This window comes from Acinonyx jubatus, chromosome C1, assembly GCF_027475565.1.
Source record: "Acinonyx jubatus isolate Ajub_Pintada_27869175 chromosome C1, VMU_Ajub_asm_v1.0, whole genome shotgun sequence".
NCBI lineage: Eukaryota > Metazoa > Chordata > Mammalia > Carnivora > Felidae > Acinonyx > Acinonyx jubatus.
This window is the reverse complement of record NC_069381.1, coordinates 22,886,430-22,913,704: the sequence shown is the minus strand read 5'-3', so window position 1 is coordinate 22,913,704 and position 27,275 is coordinate 22,886,430. Positions and strand designations below refer to the sequence as shown.

The following is a 27,275-nucleotide window of genomic DNA, read 5'->3' as shown; positions in this document are numbered from 1 at the left end:
AGGAAGGAAGTGAAGAGGGTAGCTGGCAGCTTCCTCTTTTCTGCCCTGCTCCAGGCGCTGGGCTCTCTCCCTCAGTGCCCAGGAGCAGGGGACGGCAGCACCATGGCCCCCCGCACGGCTGCCGTCCGCCAGACCTGCTGCTGCTTCAATGTCCGCATCGCCACCACCGCCCTGGCCATCTACCATGTGGTGAGTGTGCGGGTGGGCGCGGGGAGGCTGTGTGTGTGTGTGTGTGTGTGTGTGTGTAAGAGAGAGGGCCCCAATCTACTGACCCCCTCGGGTGGGAGGACCACTGCCTACCACCTCTCCGCGGGAGCCCGGCCAGATCGCTTCCCTGCTCTGGGCCTCAGTTTCCCCTTTTTCAACCCGGGAAGGGGGGGGGGCCCTGCAGCAGCTGGCAGAGTGGAGCAGTGGTGGGAGGAGGGTCTTCACGCCGAGCGAATGGAACTCACGTTGCCTCTGGGGCTCAGTTTCTGCCTCTGTAAAATGGGACCAAAGAACAGCCGCGAGGTTCGAAGGGAGCAGCAGCCGGCAAAGTGCGTCGGGAGCCAGGAATCTCGGGAGAAATGTGGGCTGGGGCTGTTGCCAGGGGATGGGGTCAGGCCCCAGGCACAGCCTGCCTCTTCCTGTGGGGGGCCCTGGGCCGCTGGGGGGATGAAGGGGGGACCCTCTCCTTTGTGCTCCGGGCGGGGAGGGAGGGGGCTGAATCCTCTTGGTTTACAACCCACAGTTCCCCTTTGGAAGCTGGTGTGCAAAACCGCCCCCCGGCGTGGAGCCTTTGTCTTTTCGCTCGGAGCGACTGTGGGCAAGCCACAGCCCCTTGGGGCCAGCGGCTCCCCGCTCTGTCTCGGTGGGTGAAACTTGGGGTCTCTGTTCACTCCTGCCCGGACCCCGTCCACCCCACCGCACGACTCTGAGCCACACCCGGCTCCCCCAGACCCAGGCGCCTTCCTCCTTACGGTGACTCAGGGCCTGTGGTTAACAGTTCTCTCATGAGCCTAGAAGGGCTTCCTCAAAGTTAGCCTAAATCCGGCATTCTGTTGTGGTGGGCTGCTGGAAACTGCTGAAGTCTGGCTGCATCTGCTTCCTGTCTCGGGCAGGACAGGCAGGGCTGTGGCGAGAGCCCGGCCTTCAGAGGGGCGGGGCTCCTCAGCGGATCAGTGCACAGCTAGCTTCGGGGTCCACTCCTGGGTGCAAATTCTCGCCTCCCCGCTTCCGAGCTGTGCCGCTGGGGACCGCTTACTTAACCTCTCTGGGCCCCGGTTTCCTCATTGAAAACAGTAATACCTCTCTGGCTGTGAGGACCGGGGTGCCTGGCGCACAGCAGTGTTTGTGAGCAGTGCCTCCGACACAGTGTGCTGCCGGGCACTTGGAGTGATGCTGGTTTGGGGCGCTTCTCAGAGGTTGCCTTGCCTAGCTCCCGCCGGCGTGAGAGTGATCCTGGCAGAAGCAAATGGCGCCTCGGTTGTCCCCACGTGAGATCCTTAGGGCCTCTCCAAGCTCGGACTGGGCAGCGTTCTCCGAAGGACGGTGACTGGCCCCCGCGGCGTCCCTGTGGGGGACAAGGCCCCTGGGTCCGTACCCCAGCTCTGCCCCTGACTGGTTGTGTGACCTCGGACCAGTTTCTCTCTTGGGCCTCCGTGTCCCCTTTAGAAAATGAGGGGTGGGGATGTGGACTGGCGCAGAGGTTTCAGACTCCAGCCTCTTGACGGGCCGGGCAGGTCGCGTAAGCGAGCGCAGTGGGGCGGACGGACCCGCGGTGACCTCGGGGCCCTGTTCTGGGTCTACCCCGGTGGCCGGTCCCTCCTTCCTCTGATTGTTGCCACACAGGAATGCGGGCCCCAGCAGCCGCTCTTCTGACATTCAGAGAAGCAGGAAACACGGCCTTTTAGGCCCCATGTTGTGGCGTTCCCATGTTGGCGACTGGCTCGAGGTGAAAAAGAAATCCCTGTGCGGGCGGGACCGCGTCCACATGCAGGCTGCTTGGGCCTGGCCTCTGTCCTGAAGGCCCCAGGCTTCGCGACTCTCGAGAGTTCTTCTTGACCACGCTGCGTGAGGTCCTCACCAGGACGTGGTGAAGCGACATCAGTGGCTGCCCGCAGAGCTGGAGAAAGTGTGGGCCAGTGACCAGGGAAGCCTCCTTGGAGGCGGTGCCATTAGGGGAGGCGTAGCGTATGGGGGGTGGTGAGGCACAGGTGTGCAAAGTGCACAGGCTGAGGGGTGGTGGCTTGTGTAGGGGACACTTACACAGCCCAGGCTGGAGGCTTTGGCTTGGGGTGCAGGTGGTGGTAGGGGCTCCGAGTGACGAGCTGAGGACTCTGGGAGTTCGGGGTAGGGTGCTGTTGATATCTGGGGCTGGAGAATTCTTTGTCGTACGTTGCGGGACGTTTCGCGGCATCCTTGGCCTCTATCCGCAAGGTGCCGGTAGCCTCCCCCCACCTGCCCAGTTGTGACAACCCAAAATCCCTCCAGGCGTTGCCAAATGTCTCCCGGGTGCTAAGTCACTCCCAGTGTCTGTAATGTGGACCATGGGGAGCCATGGGATGTTCTAGAACATAAGGCATGAGAACAGAGGCGAAGCCAGGAAGCTGTACCGGGCAGTGCTGTCTGGGGTCCTTGGTTGGTTCCAATGGGGGGATCGTCCTCTGCTCCTTCCCAGAAAGGGCAGGGGGGCTGGGGGCTTTCTTGTGACTGAGCAGTTGGGGGGACAGGTGTACTGTCCTGGCCTCTAACATCTGGATGGAAAAAGGGAAGCTATTGCCCAGATGTGTTGATTGCCCAGATTGTCATCATCTGGAGCCAGTCATGGGTGACAACATTAAGAGCTATTCATAGACTCGGCCTCTCTGGGGAGGCTTAAATTAGGTCTTTAGCCCTGGCTTGTCTGCAACCCAAAGCCTGTCTTAAATCAATGGTAAGAGGAAAGGATCCCCGGAAGGCCCTTTTGCTCAGAAATCTCTCCCTCCCTGACTTCTCCCCTCCAAGGCACCTGGAATCCCATTAGGAACGCATTGCCCGGACAAAAAAGCTTACACCCGCTGTGGTTTCAAAACCTTGTAGCACCAGGCCGGGGAGGGAGGGAGGCCGGGGCTGGCTGTCTCTGGGCTGCCAGGGTTGTGAAAGCTCTAATTGTTTCTACACTCCCGTATTCTCCGTGTTCGGTACAATGCACACGTATGACTTTTTAAAGTAAACTTAATTTTAGAACAGTTTTGGATTCACAGAAATGTCACAGACATAGTACAGAGTTCCGTACGCCCTGCACCTGTTTTCCCCTAGTGTTAGCACCTTATGTGATGGCTCATCTGTCACAGTTGATGGGTCGCCTTTGACGCACTAACGTCCACACTCTATTCAGATTTTCTCAGCTTTTCCCTAACATCTTTTTTTTTTTTTTTTCCCCTGTCTCAGGATCCCATCCAGGATACCGTGTCACATTTAGTCCTTATGTCCCTTAGGTTCCTCTTGGCTGGGACGGTTTCTCAGATGTTCCCTGTTTTTGGTGACCTTGACAGTTTTGAGGCTTGCTGGGCGTACGTTTTGTCAAATATGCATCCAATGGGACTTGTCTGAGGGTTTTCTCTTGGTGAGGCTTGGGTCAGGTGTTTTTGGGAGGAAGACCATAGGGGTAAGGGGCCATCGTCAGCACATGATATCAAAGGTATGGACTCCTGACGTGTCTTAGCACTGTTGACGGTGACCTTGGTCACCTGGCGGCAGTCGTGATCGTCAGGTTTCTCCCCACTGCCCCCACTCCTCCCCCCTGCCCCGCCTTCCATACTCTCCTTTGGGGAAGAAAGTCACTTAAAGAATGGGAAGTTATTTCTTGAGGGCGTTTGGAATTTCTCATGGGAGATTCGTCTGTTTTCCTCATGTGTTAATTACACGAAACGGTTTACTTATTTATAGCAGTGGAAACTCACGGATATTTATTTTGTACTTTGGGTTATCATCCAATGCTACTGTATTTATTTGGTTGCTCAAGTATATTGCTTTTTAAATTGGCAAAACAAACAAAGTAAAGCCACCTATACCATTTGAAGGAGTCTGTCCTTAATGAAGATATGTTCTCCAACATGCCTTCTTTTTATGTGCCGAGCTCCAGACCAGGGTCTGGACCTCTAGGGGCTCCAGGCCCAAGGACAACTGTGACAATGGCTTTGCTGGATGACGGGGCTGACTGTTCTGGGGGCACAGATGAGGGGCCTTATCCCAGTCCCGGAACAGACGGGGGAAGGGAGATTCAGGAGCGGCTTCTTGGAGGAGGCTGGCGTGCTAGGGATGAGCAGGCCCGAGCTTGGGGGTGCTGGGGAGAAGAGTGCAGGCCAGGTCGAGAGAGCAGCTTGAGCAAAGCCTTGGGGGTGGGAGAGACCATGTGATGTCTGGAACACGGGGAAGCTCGTGAAGCTGGGGTTTAGGGAGGGATGGCTGTGAGGTGTGGTGGGGGGAGGCTGGGCCGAGTTCCTCTTTTCTTGCAGGCTTCATAGCCAAAAGGAGGGATCTCTGCTTGGTCCAGTCCTCTCCTTTTATAGATGAGAAAAGCAGAGGTCCAGGAAGGTTCCTGGTTTGTTCCAGGTCACAGGGAGGGAGCCAGTCTCCTCACCCAGTCTTCTCCTCTTACCCATTTCTTCTTTATGGTCCAGCTCACGGGAAGCTTCCCCCTCCAGGAAGCCCTCCTGATTTGTCTTTCTCAGACCCCCCAGGGGCTCTCCTTTCCGCTCCGTTCTGGGATTGAAAATCACAGAGCCGTCTCCTAACTTACGAGGTGACCTGGCGCAGGCAGGCGCTTTGCTGTCCGGGGCCTCAGTTTCCTCATCTCCTAAATGGGGTCAGTAGCCCCGGCCTCAAGGGCGACTGCTTTGGGGCATTGAGCTGATGCGGCCCCATTTGAGGGAGGGGCTGCCGGCTGGTGCCCAGAGTGGGCTGGGGGAGCAGACCGCATCTTTGAAAGCTCGTCTGTCTGGGGCCTAAAAATAGGCCCCAACTGCTAGGTGGGGAAAGTCCCTGATGAAAGTCTGTTAGAACCTCTTCCTTCACGCCTGGTGCCCCCATGTGGGGCAGAAAGGCCTTGGTCTGTCCCTGCAGCTCTGTGCCCTTCCTGGAGGTGTGAAGAGGCCGGTGGGGGTGGGACGGGGGTGGCCCAGGGGCCCCGTTGGAACTGAGCTATGTTCCTCATCTCGGGGATGTGCACCCCACCTTCCTAACTTATAAAATGCTGGAGGCCCACACAGCTGCTCGAGGGGGCCGTCAGACCCACTGGACCCATGGGGGTGCTGCACGCAGGGCGCCCCCTGGGGGGCAAAGTTAAGCGTTTCCTGTGTCACCAGACCTGGAGGGCTGGGCGATGGAACTTTTTTACCCCGTGAGGGGGGCGAAGACAGGCCAGACCCCAGGCTGGGCTTCGTCCTCTTCCCCACTTCTTGGTTCTCAGGCCCCAGGGAAGGGCAGGAAGGGGCTTCTGGGCATGGGGTGTGGGTGGTGGTCCCAGTCTTCAGGAATCACCTGGATTGGAAGGACCCACTGCTGTCAGAGGGCCGCAGCTAAGGGAGGCACCAGCTGGGAGGAGGGCGTCCACCCCACTCGGACTGGGCCCCATGACTGGAAGGCCGGGTCTGGGTGGGGTGACGTCTTCTCAGTTACCCAGGAGGTGAGGCTTCTATTTTGAGGTCCTGGGACCAGAGCCTCGCTCCGTGCTCACTGCAAGGCCTGTGCTGGTCTCCTGTGAGGAAGGGGCCCACAGAACGCCCAATGAGGCCGAAGGCTGAGCGAGAGGCTGCATAGGCGAAGGTTCTGGCTCCCTGCCCTGCCAGTCCTCGGCCCTGCTACGGCCCAGACCATCCCTCCCCTCCCCCAGCCTTAGCTTCCTCCCCTGTCAAATGGGGGCCGGTGGCCCAGAAATGTGGGGTCATTCTGGGACTCACAGGAAACCAGGTGGAGACATGTTTAGCCCCTGATGAGCGCCCCACAAATGGCAGCTAACTCTGGAGCCCCCGTTGGGCAGGAGAGGAAACAGGCTTGGAGGGGCCAGTCGACTTTGCAGCCTGTGGCAGATGAAGGACGAGAGCCCCGGGGGTCCTGCTCACGGCCCAGACTGTGGTGGGGGGGGGGGGCACGCTTCTTGGTAGTGACAGGGGAGGGGTCAACTGTAAGATCTGGGGAGGGGGGGCTCGTTCGTAGAAACTCAGAGCCCACATGTAAAGACACAGTCTCGATTTTCCCTGCAAAATGGGGAGAAAAAGGGAAAAACAGAACTTGCCTCACAAGGCTGAAGTGAGGATAAGGGGCAGGTCTGGAAGGGCCGAGGACCGAGGGCAGAGGGCAGAGGGCAAAGGGAAGGTCTTGCTGGGCTGTTACATGCGGAGGGCAGGGGGTCCCTGAGGATAGAACGCTGGCCCTCCCAGACAGCCCGGGCCGGAGCAAGATGCCCCCCATGGAGCCCTCCCATCTTGGCGATCCTTATGCTACAGTGTGATAAACCGAGGCACGCACCGTCCGAATCATGTTCTGTGAGCTCCCCGCCTTTGGACAAGCTGTCCTTTCTGCCTGGAGTGGTCTTTCTCCGGCTTCTGCCAGTCCCAAAGTCACGGCCCCTGGAAAATCACCTGTTCCCTCATGTCTCCGACACCCCCCCCCCCCCCCCCCGCCGCCACCAGCCCAGCCGCACGGCAGCTACCGTTTCCTGGGGGCCTACTGGGGGCCTGGCACGGATGACCCCCAAGTTACAATCCCCAAGAGAACTTCTTACGGTTTCCTGAATGGGGCTCACCCACTTTTGGTCTTGTCCTTCCCTCTGCCTGGAACACCCTTCCCACTGCCCTTCGGGAGAAAATGTCTTTAAGACGTACTGCTTCTCAGAAGCCTTCCTGGAGCCCCCAGTCCTGGACCCCGAGCCCCCAATAGTCATCCCCATCGCAGGGCGGCTCCTCACCCCCAGCTCCTGGGCCCCGTGGCTCCTGTCTTCTGGGCTGGGGGCCCGGAAGCCTGATTTATCTTTGTAATCCCCAGGGCATGACACACAGTAGGTACCAGCTAATCGCTCTTTGATTTGACTTTTGCCAACCTTTTATTGGTGCATAACTTACATAACTATCACAAGTGCACATCTTGAACTTGTGCGAGGTAAACACACCCGTGTTACCTCCACCCACATTACAAAATAGGACAAGGCCAGCACCTAGAGGCCCCTGGTGACATCTCCTCGTCACCATCCTTGCCCCACTGGCTTCTTCCCACATATGTTCTAGAACTAACTAGGGATAAGATTTCACAGCAGGTGCCTTTTTGTGTCTGGTTTCTTTGCCTCAACACTGGGTTTGTGATCTTCCTCTGTGTTGCTGTGTGTGGCCAGCAGCCCCGCCGTGTAATATTTCACTGAACGGATACATCGCCAGGTATTTGCCTGTCCTCCTGCGGGAGCGTCGTTTCTAGTTTGGGGCTATTACAAATAAGGTGGCCGTGGCCATGGGGACTGGTGGTTTGGTGTCCACACACAGGCACTTCTGTTGGTCAGCGAACAGTGGAGGGGGCAGGGGTGGCAAGGAGGACAGCAGAGTGGCAGCCTCGGGGCGGAGAAGCTGGCTCTGGGGCAGAGGAGGGCAGCCGAGCCCTGGCTCCGGGGGCCCCGGCAGATGATCTCCGGGCAGGCTGGGGAGGTGACTGGGACGGTAGTGCTATGGGGGAACGGCCCCCGCCCAGTGGCCCCGATAAGCCTCGGCAGGAAGTATGGGGTGGCAGAGGAGGGGGTGGGGGAGGAGAGCTTCCTCTTGACGCTGATACATCTGGCTGTCTTCTCCCTTCCTCCTCCCAGATACGCGGGGAGTGGGGGGGGCGGGCAGGGGAAACAGAGTGGGCAGGTGAGTTTCAGTGATGGCACGACGATGATGAAAGTGATAATGATGGTCCAAGCCTGCAGGAGCCCTTGGGTCCCTAGGCCACCAGAGCCGGAGGCCACAGGGTCTGGCTGGAGCAGCCCTGAAAAGGGAGAAGGGGCGGGAAGGGGTGTGCACTTGGGACTCATTTCCCATTTTGCAAGCTGCGCTACGTGTTGAGGGAGGGTCGAGGACCAGCCGGGGCCTGACTCCTTGTGCAAACTCAGCCAAGCCACACCCAGGCCCCTGCTCTCCTCGGAGGTAGGTGGGGCGGGGGGACAGTCTGACCTCGCGGATTTGTGAAGCGTCGATTAAGTGAAAGGCGAGGAAAGTGTCCCGCTCCAGCTGGCACGTAGTAGGTGCTCACCGAGGGGCGGGTGTCTGTAAGTGACGCCCCCCCACCCCCCCGGAATCCCAGAGGCTGGGACCCTGCCTGCCTGCTTCTGAGGGGGTGTGTCCTGAGCCTTGGGAGGTCAGGCCCACCTTCCTGGTCAGGGTAGTGGTGTCTGAGCCCCAGAGTCGGGGAATGTCACATGTCACCACCACCCTCCCTGTGACTGCCATCAGCACAACCGAATCGAGATGTCACCACGTCATCAACATCAGCAACGATGTCTGTGACTACTTCCCAGCAGGTCCGCTGGAGTTGCCTCTGTCACCCCCCACCCTTGCCACAGCCGTGGTCACACACGTCATCGTAACTGTCTCCGCCACGCCAAACCCAGCCACGTGACAGCCGGTCCTCACCCCCCAGCAAGATCGCCAGGGTCACCGCCACTATGGCCACGGCCATATTCCGTAGCGACCCCGTTCCTCTTGCGCCCACCCCCCGGTTTTGCCGCTCACCCTACGAGCCCTGCTGCCTCTATTTCAGCTCTAGCTGTCGGTTGCTTCTCAGAATCACTAGGAAAACAGAAAATCTCCCAGCTTCCTGGCCTGCTCAGCTTAGGGAGGTTGTGTTTATTGAGAAAGAAGGGACAGGGTAGGGCTGGGCACGGGGACCGAGCCCAGGGAGGAGCAGAGGGAAGGGGTGAGAGGGGGGAATGGAGAGCAGGGGTGGCGGCAGGGCAGGGGGGGCGCTGAGCATGGTCAGGACTAATGTGGTCTTGCAGCCTGAGCCCAGGCTCGGTGTCTGGAATGAGGCTCATCCCGGCTCTGCGACAGGCTTGCTGTGTGGACTTGGGCTGGTCATTGTGTCTCTCTGGGTCTCACTTGCCCACTGGTAACATCTCCTCCTTCAGGGAGAGGCATTCCCGCCCACAAATTTCCCTGGATCTGCACTGCCAGCCTCTGGGCCTCTGCATTGTGATGCTCCCTCTTCCTGGAATGCTTTGTTCTCTTCTCTTTTGGGAAACTCCTACCTAACCCTCAAAACCCTACTCCAACTTTTCCCATTTGTGAAACCCTCCGTGAGGCTTCCAGACAGTGGCGATCACTCCCTCATCAAGGACCCTCAGCCCTCTGCAGGCCCTTTGTCGTGACTCTGAACACACTGGTCACCCATGGTTTCCCCTGGGGACTGTGACACCGGCGGGCCAGGCCAGGGTGAGTGGCTTACCTAGACAGGGCCTGGGGCCATTGTGTGCTCAGAGAGCATTTCCTGGATGAACAAACAGAGGGAGTGAATGAGCGCCTACACAGGTTAACGAACACGGCCCAACCGTGTTGGTTTATGGAGCACTTGCTGGGACGCCTGGCCCCGTGCTGGGATGTCATTTGACTTGACCTCAACCCTGTGGGGCAGGTCTGGTTGATATCCCCAGGAGGCAGGCTCAGAGAGGTCAGTGGCTTGCTCGCGGGCACAGAGCTCGGGTTGGACCCAGGACCACCTGACCTAGGCACCCTAGCTCTTCCCTGCGTGATCTCACCGCCGAAGAGAAAAGGCAGTGAGAAAGGCGCCGCCCTGGGGGAGCAGGTGAGCGAGTGGGCTTGTGGGAGGAGAGGAGCCCTGTCCTGTCCCTGGGGGTCGTGGGCCAGGGCCCAGACAGACCCTCAAAGCTCCGGAAGAAGGCAACTCTCTGTCCAGGTGGGTAGCAGCAGGGGTGTGGCGGGGGCGAGGGGGGAGGTGACGGCCAGGGCTCCTGAGGTCTCCGGGCCTCTCCCAGCATACACTGTAGGAACACCAGTTACTTTCCGGGAACCGCCAAGGCTCCTGGGTAGGGGCTTGGGTGGAGCAGTGAGGGCCTGCGGATGAACAGAGCACAGCTTCAGGGGGCCACCCTGGGTGGCCTCGGTGTCACATGCCATAGTTTGCAAGGAGTTCGATCGTCCCAGTGGTGCAAATGGGGGTGACCCTCCTCAATGACCAGAGGGGGTAAACTGAAGGCAGGGAGGAGTCCGGAACTGGGCAGGGTTACACAGCAGTGAGGCAGTAGGGGAAGCCTCTGGTGCCCCACCCGCCGGCTCTGGAGTCGGAGGTGTCCAGAGCTGCCGGGGGAAGGGTGGGCAGAAGGTTGGTAAGACCAGGGGCTGGGCCCACTCGGCCCTGGGTGGAGCCCTGGACCCTGGGAGCCCAGGTAACAGGGTTCAGATCCCCGGCGGCCATGTGAGTTCTCTTCTCGGAGCCTCCATTTTCTCATCTGTAAAATGGGGAAAATGTGGCTTCTGTCGCAGGGTTTTGGGAGACTGCGATGGAGGCCTGTGTGTGCAGGTCTGGGCACACAGTAGGTACTCAATAAGTGTCAGTTCCTCTCCCTCCCATCTCCTAGGGAGCGGAGGCTCCTGTCTTTCTCCTGGACTGGGGCTGTTGTCTTCTGCTGAAGGCTAGGGGCCGGCAGAGCGTCTGAGTCAGATTCTGAGTTTGCCGGGCTCTGAGCTGGTTCCTGCCTTCTCTGGGCCTCAGGGCTCTCACTTGAGGGACAGAATTACCTCCCTCCCTCGCCTTATAGGGCTGCTGAGAAGGTGGAATGGAGGGAAGCCTGAGCCTGTAAGAAGGTGATTCTTACGCAAGGAAGACCACTTCCGGCACCTGCTGACCTCGCAGGAACTGTGGGGAGAGAGGGGGTTGGGGCCCCTCTGACTCTGCCCCCCCCCCCCCCCCCCCCCCCCCCCGGCGCAGGCATGGGAGTGGCGAAGCGGGCCAGGCTTCAGGCAGAGGCGGGAGGTTGGGAGGTGCTGGAAGGACAGTGGAAGAAGGAATCCAATCTCTGGCCCGTCGGCCTGGGTTTGAATCCTGGCCCCACAGATTACCAGCTGGAGGCCACAGACAAGTCACTGGACCTCTCTGAGCCTCGCTTTCCTCATCTGTGAAGTGGGGGTGGGAGTATTCAGAATAGTCCCTTTGTTGGGTTTGGGAGGATCGTCGGGAAGGTGTGGCTGGCATGGATGGCATGCGGTCAGGGTACACAAAGGTCCCTGCCCTTCTCCCCCTTCTTTTCGGGGTCACTGGATAGGGTGGAGGTGGGGAGGGAGGGGGTGACTGTGATGCTAATGGCAGGATGGGAGGCAAGATGGCGGGGCCGTGAGAGATGTTTAGGACCAGAATTGAGGGGTTGGGGACGGCTGTGGGTTAGCACTGGCCTCCAAAGTGCGGTGATACCCGAGGTGACCGCTGGGACCTCAGGAGGACAGTATTAGAATTTCCAAACTTTTCCACTATATCCTTTATTAACTTCTGGATGTGTGTGTGTGTGTGTGTGTGTGTGTGTGTGTGTGTGTTTTACGATGTTCGTGGTAACCAGAACAGTGGCACGTGCATTCGGTTTTGAAATGAAGAAATAGGGGCGCCTGGGTGGCTCAGTCGGTTAAGCGTCCGACTTCAGCTCAGGTCACGATCTCGCGGTCCGTGAGTTCGAGCCCTGCGTCAGGCTCTGGGCTGATGGCTCGGAGCCTGGAGCCTGCTTCCAATTCTGTGTCTCCCCCTCTCTCTGCCCCTCCCCGTTCATGCTCTGTCTCTCTCTCTCTCTGTCTCAAAAATAAATAAACGTTTAAAAAAAAATTGAAATGAAGAAATACAGAGGAGTGTGTTCAAAGGGTTTTACTGACACAGGTGCATGGTCAAAATATCTGCACCCCCTGGGGTACTGGCTAGCAGGGGTGCTGAGGTGTTTTGGGGAGTGGGGTGTGCGCGAAGGAATCAGGAGAGCACTGGGAGACTTGGACTCCAGTCTCCACTCTGTTCCCAACTTGCTGTATGTCCTTGGGCAAGCCACCTAACCTCTCTGAGCTTCCAAAACAAGCAGAGGGGAGCTTATAAAATGAGTGGGCAGAGGCTCTTTCGAGCAACGGGAGGTTGGGATTGTCTGGTTCTGAGCTTCGTTTGGGACTTCCAGAGTCTTCTCTTGCCACGCCTGGTAGATACCCATGTGCCCTTCTAAGCCCAGCTGTGTCTTATCTGTGCTCTGCTTGCACACCCCCAGGGACGGGGAGCTCACCACCTCGCAGGGTGCTCTGTTCCGTCCCGGATGGAACGCTTCCTCCTTCCCTCCTTAAAGGTGAACTTGAGGGGTGGAGGGTGCGAGGGGCTGGAGCCCCAGCTTTTAGGGGCTGAGGAAGCAGCTCTTTTCTCTTGGGGCCGTTTCCTGTGGGTGCCAGCCACAGCTCTCACAGCATCTGCCTTCCGCTCGGGGCTGCTCTCAACCTTTCTGGTGAAACAGAGCCTTTTTTTTTTGGCTCAGCTCGCACCAGGTAGAAGGGCAGCTAGAACAAGCTTGCTGTCCACCCCCTGGCACCCTGGTCTTGGTACCGCTGCAGCACCTCATGTAAGCTCACCTCAGCCAAAAGCAGATTGTGTTTGCTGAGCCCCCACTGCAGGTTCCAGGCTCAGTGCTTTGCAAATACAATACTATTCCGCACTGAATCCAGTGGTTGCCAGTTTCCAGACGAGGAGGCTCAGAGAGGTGAAATGACTTGCCCAAGGCCACGTATTGAGCTGGATTGAAATCCACCTCCGTCTGACCTGGAGCTCAGCAATTCATCACTCTTCTGGGCTGTCCCTTTGTGCCCCCCCTGAACAGAATGTAACATGGCAGGAAGTTGAGACCTGTGTCTGAGCTAAAGCAAAGCAAAACAAAACAAAAACAAAAACAAAAAAACCCAAACCCACATAATCGGCAGGGGGGAAACAGGTGGTGCGTGTTTGGTTGCCTGTCAGCTGAGCATGAGTTACTTAGTGCAGGGCCACCCAGAAAGCCTGTGTAAACTCACGCCATATTACTAGAGGTAGGGCAACCACTACAAGGAAGGAGATGGTCTTGTGATTCTCAATGTGGGCCGACGGTGCCTGGAGACTTGTGTGTAGAGGTGGGGAAGAGCAGAAGGCTTGCTGCAAGAACACGGACGTACAGAAGACTGAGTTCCCTTGGGTGGAAGTATTTAAATAGAGGCCGCATGGCACAGGACTCCCACATTGGATGGCGGAGGGCATGGGCAAGGTGACATTCAAGGTCCTTTCAAACTACAGTTTTGTGGCTGGACTTCAACTGTTACCAGGGCCACAACACTCAGGCCCATAAGATTTGGATGGGGTTTGTTCATTTGTCTGTCTGTCCATCTGTGTGTCCATCCATCTATCCATCATCCATCTATCCATCCACCCATCCATCCACCATCCATCCATCTATCCATCCACCCATCCATCCATCATCCATCCATCCATCCATCCATCCATCCATCTATCCATCCATCATCCATCCATCTATCCATCCATCATCCATCCATCTATCCATCATCCATCCATCTATCCATCCATCATCCATCCATCTATCCATCATCCATCCATCATCCATCCATCTATCCATCCATCCATCCATCCATCATCCATCCTTCATCCATCCATCTATCCATCCATCCATCCATCCATCCATCCATCTATCCATCTATCCATCCATATAACCATCCATCTATCCATCCATCATCCATCCATCTATCCATCATCCATCCATCTATCCATCCATCTATCCATCCATCATCCATCCATCTATCCATCCATCCATCATTCATCCATCCATCCATCCATCTATCCATCCATCATCCATCCATTTATCCATCATCCATCCATCTATCCATCAGCCATCCATCCATCCATCTATCCATCATCCATCCATCCAGCCATCTATCCATCAGCCATCCATCCATCTATCCATCATCCATCCATCCATCCATCTATCCATCAGCCATCTATCCATCCATCCATCATTCATCCATCCATCCATCATCCATCCATCCATCCATCCATCTATCCATCAGCCATCTATCCATCCATCTATCCATGTATCCATCCATCCATCTATCCATCCGTCTATCCATCATCCATCCACCCATCCATCCATCATCCATCTATCCATCCATCATCCATCCATCCATCCATCCATCCATCCAATACAATAGCTAGAGCAGTGAGCAAGAGAGACACAAGCCTTCCCTGCCTGGAACCTTCAGTCCAGTGGGAATAATAGCAATAATAACAGCAAGCATAGGTGCTTCAAGTGAATTATTCCATCCGGCTCCACTACAACTGTATGAGGCAGGCATTATTTTCCCCAGTTTGCAGATGGAGAAATTGAGGGCACCTGGGGATTGGTATTGACAGGGCTCCCCAGGGATTCATGGATCAGGTGCTCCCAGGCCTGTGTTGAGAATTCCAAGAGCTTGAAGCTTTATGATGCTAAGATCTCATAATGCCCAGAGCCTGTTATAAAAGAAGGTGCAGAAGAGGGGCCAGTCACTGGTGGGAGCCCTCAGAGCCTCCCTCCCCCACCCCCTGCCACCAACCTTGACCTTCAATAGTTACAGTTATTGTTTTATCAAGAACCAGGCATGGTTCTAAGTGCTCTCCCGGGATGCTCTGACTTATTCCTCATGATAACCTTAGGTAGCTACTAGTCCTATCCTTATTTTACAGATGGGAAATTGAGGCACAGAGAGGCTGTGTAACTAGCCCAAGATCACACAGCTGGGAAAAGGAAGGAGGAGGACTATGGGCTTGAGTCGTCTTATCTGTTTAGGCCACACTTTCATCCGGGATGCTCCACGGACCTGGCCTTCCGTCTCCTCCGGGAGCCTCCTCCCAGGCCCCTGACTGCCTGCCACCAGGGTGCGCGGGAGCAGGGATGGGAGTGTGCGGGCCTCACTGATGGTCGCTCTGTCTGCCCGCAGATCATGAGTGTTTTGCTGTTCATCGAGCACTCCGTGGAGGTGGCCCACGGCAAGGCCTCCTGTAAGGTCTGGCAGAACGGCTACCTCAGGCTCGGTAGGTCCAGGGGACCCGGGAGGGGGAGGGGCCCTGGCGGCAGGTAGACGGGCTGGGGTTTGAGGCCCTGCCCCTTCCCTTCTGAGCCTCAGATCTTTCACCGGCAAAGGGAGATCTGTCCCCACCCAAGTCTCTAGGTGGGAGAGCAGAGAGGCTGGTGCTTCGCGAACCTAACCAGCTCAGGAAGGTGATGGCAGGACTCTCCTGCCTCCCTCTGTCAATGGCTGCCCACCACCCTGGAATAAACTAGAACCTCCCCATGGTGGGATCCAGCCCTGGCGAACCTCTCCGGCTATACCTTGCAGCGTCCCTTTGCTCCCCGCTCCGGTGGTGCTGGCCACACCGAGCTCAGCCCCGTCTCAGCTCCTTGGACTCCTGGTCACTCCACTCACAGGCCACCTCCTCAGAAGGCTTCCCCGACCTCGCCCTGGGCCTGGGGGTGGCAGACTCGGGCCACCCTCCCACCCTGCGTCCTGTGTTACCCGAAATGTTCTGTTTGCTGCCTTAGTAGTCCCCAAGACTGAGAACTGCAGGAGGCCAGGGCCTGGGCTTGCTCCTTCGCTGTCATAGCCACCACACCAGTGGCTCCCAAAATGTGGTCCCTGGAACCTGCATGGGGTTCCTGGGGGCACCTCTGGGCTGCTCACTGCTTTCCCTTGCCTTTCAGCTAACCTGATCTCCAGCTTCCTGCTCATCACCATGCTCTTTGTCATCAGCTTGAGTCTGCTGATCGGAGTGGTCAAGGTGAGGGCTTGGTGCGGGGAGGGGACGGGGGTCCGGACCTGGGGCCTGGCAAGGAACCCCAGATGCCCTCCTGCCCCCCTTCTTGTTCACACCCACTGAGCGGGCAGCACTGGCTGCCCACAGGGTGGGAGGTGGGTATTTTGGGAGACTCCCCCCCTCCCCGCCCCTGCACCCTAGAGATCGCCATCCTTCCTGACCGTTTGGAAAGTCTCGTTTCTGTACCAGACTCGTCAGGCTGGAGGCCTTGGTTCCCCGTTAAAATGCACAGTCCATGGGTGGGGCTTGCACACGGATGCTTTGGTTGTACTAGCTGGTGACCCACATGCTTGTAAGCTGCCAATGCAAGCAGGGAGTTTTGACAGGGGAAAGAGAAGGGTCATTTTGAGGCCTGGGGACAGAGGAGAAAGCAGTGGGTTTTGTCATCAGTGAGAGGAACCAGAACAGAGGCGGGGTGGGGTGGGGTATAGATGCCTCTGGCTCTGTTTCACCCAGCTAGCAGGAGAGAGAGAGAGAGAGGGAGAGAGAGAGAGAGACTGGGGCTCAGCCTCCTGTGAAGAGGAATCAGTCTGTCCCTCGGCCCCCAGGGGGCAGGAAGCCAGGGCCTCACTACACAGGCACCAGAGCAGAACCCAGCAAGGGTGTCCCGGGGAACCGGCGGCCCGGGACTCACAGGCCAGCAGCGGTGGGGCAGTGGATGGTTTGGGGCTGCTTTGGAACGCCTCCACTTTGCCTGAACTGCCACCATTCACTCCCTGAGCCAATGCCGCTCTTTCGGAAGCCCAGTACCCCAGGGAGTGATTTTACCCTGGGCAGGGCGGGTCGCGGGGCGCAAGTGGTCCAGCTAGAAAAGTGGATCGGGACGTCCAGAAGGTTCTGAGATGGAGTCTGGGTTGTTTTGGTGGCCTCCTGAGTGATCTTAGACAACCACCCGAGAAGCCACAAAATCACCCCTTCTGTCATTTTGTCCCCAACAGCGGGTTCGAATGCACTCATACTGGCCCCCTCAGTTTGAAGGAGAAGGACTTTGGCCTCAGCCTCCCAGGGCCTCTGACCGTGACTGGACCTCCTGGGAGTGGTCACCTAGGGAAGGGTCCCACCATTTAAGCGCGTGCAGACTTTTCCCCACCACCGGACCTTTGTTCGGCCCTTCTGCCTCCCGTCGCCTCCCGTCCCCCTTGTGGTTCTTTCCAGATCTAGCCTCAGTGTCCCCACCTCTAGGAAGTCCTCTCTGATCCCTTCTCATCTGTGAAATGGGCACAAAGCCCTTCCTTGTTGGGTTCTTGAGAGCACATTGAGTCAGACCCTGCCCCTGAAGGCCCTGGGGCACTTATCTCTGTAGATGGGGACTGTGCCCTGTGTCTCCTGGGACATCGAGACGCCTTGCATTCAGGGCCTGGGTCTTACCTTCTCCCCATCCCCAGACTCTCACTCCAGGGTGTGGGTCCACGAGGAACGACCTCAGCTGAGCCAGGAGGGGATGATTTGGGAGCGGGCCATACTACCCGGGGGAGGGAGCTGCCGGTGAGGGAGGGGGGTCCCTGGGGGCGTCGGGCCGCACAGGACACCCTGACCGTGCCGGGCCTGTCTTCCAGAACCGGGAGAAGTACCTGCTGCCCTTCCTGTCCCTGCAAATCATGGACTTCCTCCTCTGCTTGCTCACTCTGCTGGGCTCCTACATCGAGCTGCCCTCCTACCTCAAGTTTGCCTCCCGGAGCAGCAGGGTTGTGAGTACCCAGCCCTGACCCACGTCCCACAACCACCCCCCTTGCCTGGGGGAGGTGGTAGGGGCTCAGGCTGGCGAGGGTGGGAGTCCCCGGGGCCCCTCCCTGGGTGATGAGCCCGAGCTCCGTCGGATCGCCCCAAGCCTCCTCCTCTGGAAAATGCGCCCGTGATGGCACATCATCAACAGTGTTATGGGCATTCAGGGAGGGAGGTGTATCCGGGGCGCTCAGCGCCTTGCGGGCAATCAAATGCCAGCCACACGTGATGCTATACCACAGGGAAGGGCACATGGCCATTTCAGTCCCCAGCCCCTGCTCTGTCCCTCCTTTGTGACCTAGCGGAAGGAAGGAGGCTAAAGACAACAATGAGGGCCAATGCCTGTGACGGAGGGTGCCGCTCCCTGACTCGGAGCCCCAAAAGTCACCTTCAGACTTTCCCTAACTGTTGTCCTGGAAGAGACTGAGTTGCTGGACCCGGGCTGGACCCCGGGGCCTGCCACCAGCCCTTGGCGGGAATGTCTGAGAAACGGGCGTCCGTTTCTTTCTGGGTGCTGTGGGCTGGACAGTCGTCAGCATCCTTGGCGGAGTGTCTCTCGGGCTGAGGGAGCACCGTGTGCCCCACAGCCCCGGGACCTCTGGGTTAGGGCCTCACTGCCGGTTTGTTTCCTTCCTCCCGCCTTTGCCTTCCCAAGGGCGCCCCCAAGGTCCCCCTGATGACCCTGCAGTTGCTGGATTTCTGCCTGAGCGTCCTGACACTCTGCAGCTCCTACATGGAAGTACCCACCTATCTCAACTTCAAGGCCATGAACCACATGGTGAGTCTGGGCTAGGGGGCGGCGCCCATCACCGGCTCTGCGGCCTGGAGCAAGCTGCTTCCCCTCTCTGTGCCTCCGTGCTCAGGCTGGGCCCCCTTCCTAAGCGGAGCCTGGGAGGAGGACTCTTGGTGGGGGTGATTTCTCGAAGGAGAGCTCTCAGGACGTCGCTTGAAAAGGAGTCAGAGAAGCAGGGGAGGCAAAGGGAGAAGCCGGGAGGACGTGCGACTTTGGGGGCGGCCCTGCTCGATCCCAGAGGGAGCCCTGATGTGTGAATTGCACCGCAGAAATAATACTCGTTGTCTCTAGCGGTCTGACAAATTATCCCCAAACCTAGTGACGCGGAATGGCTAACCGTTGCTGTCTCACGCTGGGTCCGAGGGAGCAGACCCAGCTGGGTCGTTCACACTCAGGGTCTCTCCTGAGGTTACACCTGAGGTGGGGAGGGGGCCGCGGACGCCAAGGGCTTGACTAGCTCTGGAAGGCCCACTCCCGACACGGCTTACTGGTGTGGCTGGGACGTACCTCCCAGAGCCCTCGTCCGGGAGCCCGTCCTCTGGAGAAGGACATCGGCGTGGCCCCACCGCAGCTGGGGGCCCAGTGCTCCAGCCAGGAAAGAGCCAACTGGGAGGGCTTGCTGAGCTTGCCTGTCGCCTGGGGCTGATGGTAGGTCGCGCCCCTGGCAGGGGTCGGGCAGGATGATGGCTGTGCCACGCCTGTGTCATTCCTCCACGTGTGGACGCTGGAAGAGTCCCTTGCGGGCAGAGGCGCTGACGTGGCCCCCAAATCTCTTGCAGAACTATCTCCCCAGCCAGGAGGGTATGGCTCACAGCCAGTTCATCAAGATGATGATCATTTTCTCCATCGCCTTCATCACTGTCCTCATCCTGAAGGTGAGAGGCCCCGCCCCCCAGCTCTGGGAAGCGTGGGGAGCCGCTGCTGCCCTCCCTGCTCTTGGCTCCTTACTCCAGCCCTCCCACACCAGCTCCTTGGACCCCACTTAGGATCCCCGGGGACATCCCATTGAGAGGGAGGGGATCTGTGAAGAACCCCCCGCCCCCGCCATGTTCAGGTGTCAAGGACTTACCGTGTAACCTGGAGAGAACCCTGATCCAGGGAAGGAGGAGTTGTTCGGTCTGGAATCAGATTCAGAAAGTCTTGGATGTGAGTCCCAGCTCTCCCCTTGCTAGCTGTGTAGCTGGTGTTCGAGCCACTTCTCTCTGGGCCTGGGGTCTCATCTGTGAAAGGGACGTAATTAATATTGCTTTGCCCTGTCACAGTTTTCTGTGATTCAAGCACCAAAATGTAGGTGGGTCCTGAGGTCATGTTACTAGAGGTTGGGTGATGAGAGGGAGGGAGGGGAGTGGTTGTATTCTTCTCGGAGGTGGTCTGGTCCAGAGGATAGAGTCCCGTGTCGGGTCCCTTAGACCTTAGAGTTCTTAGAGAGATAAGAACTCTAGAGACTTCCTAGAGAGACAGGACAGACTGGAGTGTGTCAATAGCAGCATGACCAGGAGGTAAGAAAACTCTGCCATCTGAGGGAGTCAGGGAGACCAGGGCAATTCAGCTGAGAAGAGAGATGAGTCAAGGGAGACATAATCCCTGTCTTCAAATACCCGAAGGACCCTCATGGGGATTCCAGAGGCCAGCGCTGGAACCCGTGTCCCAAAGCCGCGGGGAGGCTGATGTCGACTCGGCAGAAGAAGGGGCTTTAAAGAGGGTTCTTTTCTGACTGTGACAAGATGAGCAGAAAGGAGGCAGTCAACTCACCACCCACCACCGCCCGGGGACCACGTCCAGATATCCGGGTGCATCTCCTTCCCGTCTTTCCGTGTGGGTGGCTGTCACCGGACATCACTGTCTCCTTCAGTTGGAGGCCCCGAGCAATCTTTGGGGTCACCTAATGCCAGCCTGGAAATGGGACTTCACTCCTTCGAACCTTCCCTCTAAGGGCGAACCCAGCACAAGGGCTTTAGTGAGGTGCAGCGAGAACTTTCCAGAAGGTTTGGGGGAACCAGCGCGGGGGTTGACGTCATACATCAAGGCCACCACACAGCCCTGTCCCCCCCCCATCTCCCCTCCTCTTCTTTACCCCCTTGGGTGGGAGCTCTCTCTGCGTCCCGCATGCTGCCTCACTGGCCACCTTCCACCTGCTTGGTTTCCCCAGGCCCCTCCTACTTCGTTCTTTTATAATTCATTTTGTTTATTCCTGCGACCTCTAAGTCCTCATCGTGGGGTTCCGTAAAACAAGAGAGCTTCCTGAGACGGGACCCACTCTCCTTCCTTGGGGGGTGGTTTAGGGGCAGAGAGAGACCTATTGGCTATTGTTTCTTGAACAGGCCCTTGGGGGCTTCACTCCCCACCTTGGAAAATCCGCCCCCCCTTCTTACATCAACTGCTAAGAGTAAACAGTTGCTGACGTCATCTGCCAGATGTATACATCTGTAGATATAGTTTTTTCTGCCTTTATAAACGCAGGATGCTGTTTTGTAATCTGCTTTAACGAATGACATATCCTAAGCACTTTGGGAGAAAAGGTTTCCCACCACGGGCTCTGTCTCAAGAAGGACGGGGTTGTCTCAGGAGGTGGGGAGTTTCCCAGCTCGGGGGGTGGAGAAGAATGATTTGTAGGACCATTGCCAGGGAGGCTGGAGGGGGACCCAGAAGCCCCCAGAAGCCCCCTTCTGCGCTAGGTCTGTGGGGGCAGTGAAAAGGACAGTGTGTGGAACACTTGGGGCTGGCCGGTGAGGCACCCCTCAACCGGAACAAGGGCGTGGGCAGCAGTGGCCAGTTGCTACCTTCTGGGCTGAGCTGGGGCTCCCCGGGGAGTGCCCAGCATCTGTCCCAGGCGTGCTGGGTCAGCGAGAAGAAGGGCCGGCAAAGCGTAGCCTGACCCGGGCCTTTTTCCAGGTCTACATGTTCAAGTGCGTGTGGAGATGCTACAAGTTCATGAAGTACATGAACTCAGCCGAGGAGAGGAGCAGCTCCAAGATGCTCCAGAAGGTGAGCCTGGTGGGGGTGGGGGTGGGGGTCAGGTCCCAGCCCTGCCATACCTTGTGTCATTTGGGGCAAGCCTCTCTCCCTCCCTGGGGTTCAGTTTCTCCACTGTGAGATGATTGGACCAGAAGAAATGGGAAGATCTCTTTTGGCCCTGATAGTCTAGGATGTTACTCATTCATGCATGCATGCAATATTTTCTGCCTCTTACTCTTTGGTGGCCTTATATCCAACCCTGGGGGTGCAGAGAGGACTTAAGATGCCACCCTGTGCTGGGGGAGTGCATAGCCCAGAGTGAATCCAGATTCAGAGATCTGATTGCAACTCAGGGCGTAGCGTTGGGGGGGGAAATGGGAGCATAGAAGAGGTACCTGGTCTCATCTGGGGTATCAGGGAAGACTTCCTGGAAGAGGTGACACTTGACCAAGTCTTAGACTGTCAGTCGATGCAAGTTAGCTGGGAAAGGGGAAGGGGCCTTCTAGGCAGAGGGCTGAGGCGGTCTTAGAAGCAGCTGATTGGAGATGAGACGAGCAAAGTGCCGCTGGTTTAAACGTCTGGTGCCACTTTCCTCCTCTGTAAAATGGGGGTTGTATTAGCCAAGAGTCTGTTGGTCGCCAATGGCAGAAATCAACTCGGTCTGACTCAAGTGATAACAGGGAATTTATTGGCTCCCAGGACTTGAGCGTCCAGTGTAAGTCTGGCTCAGGCTGGCTGAGTTGTGACATCTGGTGAGATCTCATTCTCTCCGTCTCTGGACTGTCCTCTCCTCAGTGTTGGCTACGTTTTCAGGTAGCCCTGTCCTGGTGGTGGCAAAATGGCTGCCAAAATCCCTAGGTTGACATCCCACCCTCTCAGCAACCCCAGCAGAAAGTCCCAGGAGCACGCCTGAAGGACGAGCTTGGGTCGCAAGCCTATCCCCAAACCAATGATGCTAGCCAGGGGGGAGGAGATTCTACTTTGCGTGGCCGCACCCAGGGCGCATGTCCTTGGATCTAAGGGGTGGGACCCACTCTTCTGGAAGCATGTGGACCGAGAACGTTTTCCCAGGGAAAATGGTGCATGGTTATCAAAACAAGGGGGTTTGAAGCTGAACAGGCAGAGGCCAGTCTGTCCCCTGTCTCGTGCATGCAGTGTCAAGCAGAGTAAGCACCCAAGGTCCTGGGTGGGCAAGGTGCTGGTCACCGTCATCCATTCTGCCAGAGGTGGGGGTTGGAGTCCCTTGACTCCAGGTTGGCATCCTGGTTCCTTCCGGCCAATCGTCAGCCCTTGTCTCTCTGTCGCTCCCAGGTGGTCCTGCCGTCCTATGAGGAAGCCGTGTCTCTGCCCTACAAGACCCCGGATGGGGACCCCGCACCACCCCCCTACTCGGAGGTGTGACGCCCGCCAGGCCCAGCCCTGGTGCTGGGAGGGGCGGAGCTGTCTCGCAAGCCGCTTCTTCGCTTTGGTGGCCCCTGCGGCCCCGGGGTGAGCCGCCCGGCTGACTTCAGGACAAACCGGCTTGCGTCCCCCTCGCTGGCCTGCTTGTCCCGTGGGGCCTGGGAGATGCTCACGACTGGGTCAACGCTGTCGGCGGAGTGGCTCCCGGAGTCCCTCAGAAGTTCAGTCCGACGAACCTCGGCTCGTTTCCAGCTTCAGCACTTGTCTCACCTGTTCGTCATTCTAAGTTCGGGGGGTTTGGTTAAACAACTTGCAACTTGACCGCTTCACCACGTGGCTGCCAAATCAAACTACGCCTCCCCGTGCAGGGAGGTGGTTTGTCCAGACGGCAACAGCCATCGCGTTGGCTTTCAGGCCGTTGTCCGTTCACACAACAAACGATGCCGCCCAGTCATCGCCTCTTGGTCCCCCCCCCCCCCGCGCCCCCCGCCACCTCCACCAAGCACAGCCGTCCGATTTCTTCAGACGGCTTGTTTCAACAATTACGGTCCGCCGCCCATCAGTCAGTTTTAAACTAGGGACAGCATTCAACAATAACAATGACAAAAATCAAATTAGCCCCCAAACTATGCCATGCAATCGCCCCCGGCAACTGGTCACCCACGCTGGTCCCTTGGGCGCCTCTGGGTGGCTGAGCGATTGTTAGCGCAAATGAACATTCAGGCACTTGCCAGACGTCACCCAGCAGCTACTTCCAGGAAATAACGGTTGTCTCGTCACAGAACCGTCCCGACACACGGTGGTTTTGCCGGAGAGTTGTCGTCACCAGCAGCTGGCCGCACGTGGTCACTATAGTCACGCAGCGACTGCCAGTCCATTCTGCAGGCTGGCCCGTCCGTCACCAGTCCCGGCACAGGGGACTCCGTCCTGCCCAGTGCTTGTGCTTAAGCAGAAATTTAGCCCCGACGCCAGGCGGGTCTGTTGGCTGGACTGAATCCACAGGTTAGGCAGGCAGACTCTTTGTGGGCCCAGACCCTGCCACGGGCGCTCGTGTTGGTGATGGCAGAAGGGAAGGTTTTGGTCCCAACACCCCCTCTTTTTCCTGTTTCCGGGGTTCCTGAGGACGCTGACCCCAAGGCGGAGACAGGGCCATGGAGGCACGTTCTCTGGGGTCTGAGAGGGGGATACCGAGGCAGAGGGCTGTGCAAGAGGTTCCCTGCCAGCACCCCCTTGGATAATTGCTTTGTGTGTGACGGGGAAGAAATTTCAATAAAGCAGCATCACGCTTCTCTTTGGCTGACCTGATTCTTTTTTTTTTTTTTTATGTTTATTTATTTTTGAGAGAGAGGGAGAGCGAGAGAGCACAAGCGGGGGAGGGAGAGAGAGAGAGAGACAGATGGGGGATCCGAAGCAGGCTCCATGCTGATAGCAGCGAGCCCTGCGTGGGGCTCGAACTCATGAACCGTGAGATCGTGACCTGAGCCAAGGTCCGACGCTCAACCGACTGAGCCACCCAGGTCCCCCTGATGTGATTCGTTAAAATGTGGTATAGGCAAGGGCTGGGAGTGCTTGACCCTGCACTGTTTCTGATCACAAGTCATGGACCGCATAAGTACCCTGATGTCTCCCCAGGTAAGGTGTTGAACTCCACTCACCTGGAGAGTGCCTACTTGGAGTCAGATCCTGTGCTGAGAACCGGGGGTGACCGCAATGGGTCGGACTTGCCTCCAGTGACCCACAGTCTGGGGTGGGGGAAGACAGATCCATGATGATTATAATAGCCCACGGCCAACACCACGATGGGGGGAGTCCCAGAGACCCCTACAGTCAGCGAAGGCTTCTTGGAGGACCTCTCGCCCAGCGGGATTGGAAAGGCGGGCAGGCAGCAGTAAACAAAGAGGGGAAGGATGTGGAGGGCCCCCGCAGAGGTGGGGAGGGGAGGGGTGGGTGGGCTGGCGTGGCTGCACGTGGGGATGGGGGGCCTGGCCAGGTCGTGGGCCTGGATCGTGAAGACCCTTGGCAGTCGTTAGGGTCCTTTGGCCGCAAGCCCACCCTGGCTCACTTTAGCCAAGAAGGGCATTTGCAGGAAAGACATGGTCGCAAGGAACAGAAACCTTAGCGAACCAACTTAAGAAAAGAAAAGAAAAGAAAAAAAGGTGGTTGTGATATTTCTTGGCTCACATAAACGACAAGTGCAGCGATTTCTGGCTTCGGGCATGGTCGGACCTAGGAATTAAATTTTTCAATGATCTCTCTGTCTCTCTCTCTCTCTACCTCTGGCCTTTATCCTCTGAGGCTGAGCTGCGGAGGGCCTGCCTGAGAGTGAAGTCAATAGAGAGCCTGGGGCAGCCTGAGTTGGGCTTGGTCACCGTTGCTGATCGAGCCTTGAATGTTGCACAAGGAGCGGGGGCTGATACCGGGACGAGGGAGTCCCTGGAGGGTTTGGACAGGGGTGTTGCAGGGTCGGGTTTGGGCTCTAGGAAGGATGAGAGCAGGTGCAGGGAGCCACAAGAAGGCTGACGAAGGAGGTGTCAGCTTTTCTCAGGACATATCTTCGTTTTTTAAATATTATTATTATTATTATTATTATTTTATTTGTGGGTTTTTTTTTGAGACAGAGAGTGCATTGGTCAAGCAGGGGAGGGGCAGAGGGAGGCAGAGAGAGAGAGAGAGGGAGAATCTGAAGCAGGCTCCACGTACACCGTGGAGCCCGATGCAGGGCTCGATCTCATGACTGTGCGATCATGCCCTGGGCCCAAATCAAGCGTCGGACGCTCAACCGACTGAGCCACACGGGTGCCCCTCTTCATGGTGTTTCCTGCTCTTTGTCGGATCCCCAAGGAACTGACAACGCAGGCTCCGACAGATGGGTAGCAAGCTCCCGTTCGCACACGAAGGAATGGAGGTCCAGAGACATCCGGTGGCTTTCTCGAGGCCACAAAGCAGCCAAAGATTGGACCACGCGCCTTTGTTCTCTACTACGCTGGGGGCTATTAAGAAGGTCTGAGGCCCCAGCATGTGTGGGCTCTTGCTTCTTGAGACAATCCCTGTAAAGGAGCTTCCCAGAAGCCCCCATCAAATGAGCCCTGGGGACAGAGTTCTCAGGGGGAAGGGGATTGGTCTTGTCTCCAGCCTTGTATCCTCACCAAGAGGACACCAAGAGGGGGCCGTGGCCGTGTGTCCGGAGGACCGGCTGAAGCGACACCCTCCTGCCTCCCATCCCTCCTGGCCTGAAGCCAAGAAGCAGGGTGAGCTGTATGGTGGGATTGTGCCCTGTGGCCAGGCGGCCGAGAGGAGGCTGGCCCGAGAAACAGGAAATAGCTGGGTTTGGGGAAGTCGAGTGGCCTGGCCAAGCCAAGCCAGTGCACCATCCACTGGGCAGCACTCACTACAGCCCTATCAATGGCCCGTTTGAGGCTCACACAGGGGTCCTTTGACAGGGCTGAGTTGGGACCCACTGCGGGGGCCTGTTTGAGCTGGATGCCCAGAAGGGAGCCAGCCCCAGGAAAGAGCGGGCTGCGTGCAGGCTGGGCAGGTGAGGACCGCCCGCACAGGCTGTCTCTCAGAGGGAAGGAGAGTCGGCAAAATCAGATCCGGGTCCCCGAGCAGGAACTTCGGTGTCTCAGGACTGCGTGGGTAGCGGGCACGTTCCCCTGTAATTGAGTGGAGTTCAGGGTCGTATCTGCGACTCTCCCACGGGCCCCCGGCGGCAGGTGTCGTGTGGTGATTAGTCCTGAGGCTCACAGCAGGCAGATCACTTGCCCAAAGTCACGATCAGGTGGAGGGCAGGGCTGGGGTTGGACTCCGACGGGCCTGGCCGGAGTCTGAGCTCATCTCTCTGGTCCTTTCTAGCTTATCTTGTCTGCCTGACAAGGTGAGAGGATCAGGGGCATGATTTTAGAGGCCGGGACAGGCCCTTGAAGGTAGGGGTTGACATGCAATCACTGTTGTGCACCTGGCACTCGGGACAGGCCTGGCTCAGGGCGCCGCTTGTGGTGGGGGATGGGGGTCCACTGTGGGCACAGGGCCCAGACCCAGGCTGACTCAGCCGTGGTCCAGGGGAGGCAGGCTTTGGGCATGCACTCAGGCGGTGGCCACGGGGCTGGGTAGATTCAAGACGCATTTTGGGAGGCAGGACCCCCTGGGCTTGGATGTAGAGGAAGAGGGAAGGTCAAGGCTGGTGCCCATGTCTGGAGAGCATTTGAGATGGTGGGGCCCGGCTTTGAGCTGAGGACACGGGATGGGGAGCAGAAGAAGGTGCTTTGAGCTCTGTTTGCATTTAGGCTCCCTTGGGGACACAGTGGGGGACATAATGCTGACCTGTGGCCACGCTGGATGTGCCCTCAGATAGAAGCTTCCCACCCTGTCTGCCTGTTTGTAGGGCGTGTGACCAAGGCAGCATGTGCAAGGCCTGATGGGCACACGAGAGGCCTCACCTGCGGCGGTGTATCCCGAAGGGGCCACGGCCAGGACGGGCACCAGCTGTGCCCCATCGGCCCCAGGGCGTCGGGGTGATCACACCCACTTTGCAGACGGGGAAACCTCACCCTGTGCTGACAGGGCAAGT

At 57.8% G+C, this 27,275-nt stretch overlaps 1 protein-coding gene across 1 annotated transcript; it reads left to right on the top strand.

Annotated features, from left to right (window-relative positions):
* On the top strand, positions 1-23,997 carry LAPTM5 (lysosomal protein transmembrane 5). The gene is made up of 8 exons (XM_027059861.2): positions 1-189; positions 14,964-15,057; positions 15,725-15,801; positions 17,394-17,525; positions 18,215-18,337; positions 19,132-19,227; positions 21,245-21,337; positions 22,619-23,997. Exons 1-8 carry the CDS (start codon positions 103-105, stop codon positions 22,706-22,708), a joined length of 792 nt encoding a protein of 263 aa, XP_026915662.1. The 5' UTR covers positions 1-102; the 3' UTR covers positions 22,709-23,997.
* The last annotated feature ends 3,278 nt before the right edge of the window (positions 23,998-27,275 follow it).

Coding starts and splice junctions, on each gene's coding strand:
- LAPTM5 (XM_027059861.2), top strand. CDS start 103: ATGGCCCCCCGCACGGCTGCCGTCCGCCAGACCTGCTGCTGCTTCAAT. Junction 15,058..15,724: donor GAACGGCTACCTCAGGCTCG/GTAGGTCCAGGG, acceptor CTTGCCTTTCAG/CTAACCTGATCTCCAGCTTC. Junction 18,338..19,131: donor TCAAGGCCATGAACCACATG/GTGAGTCTGGGC, acceptor AATCTCTTGCAG/AACTATCTCCCCAGCCAGGA.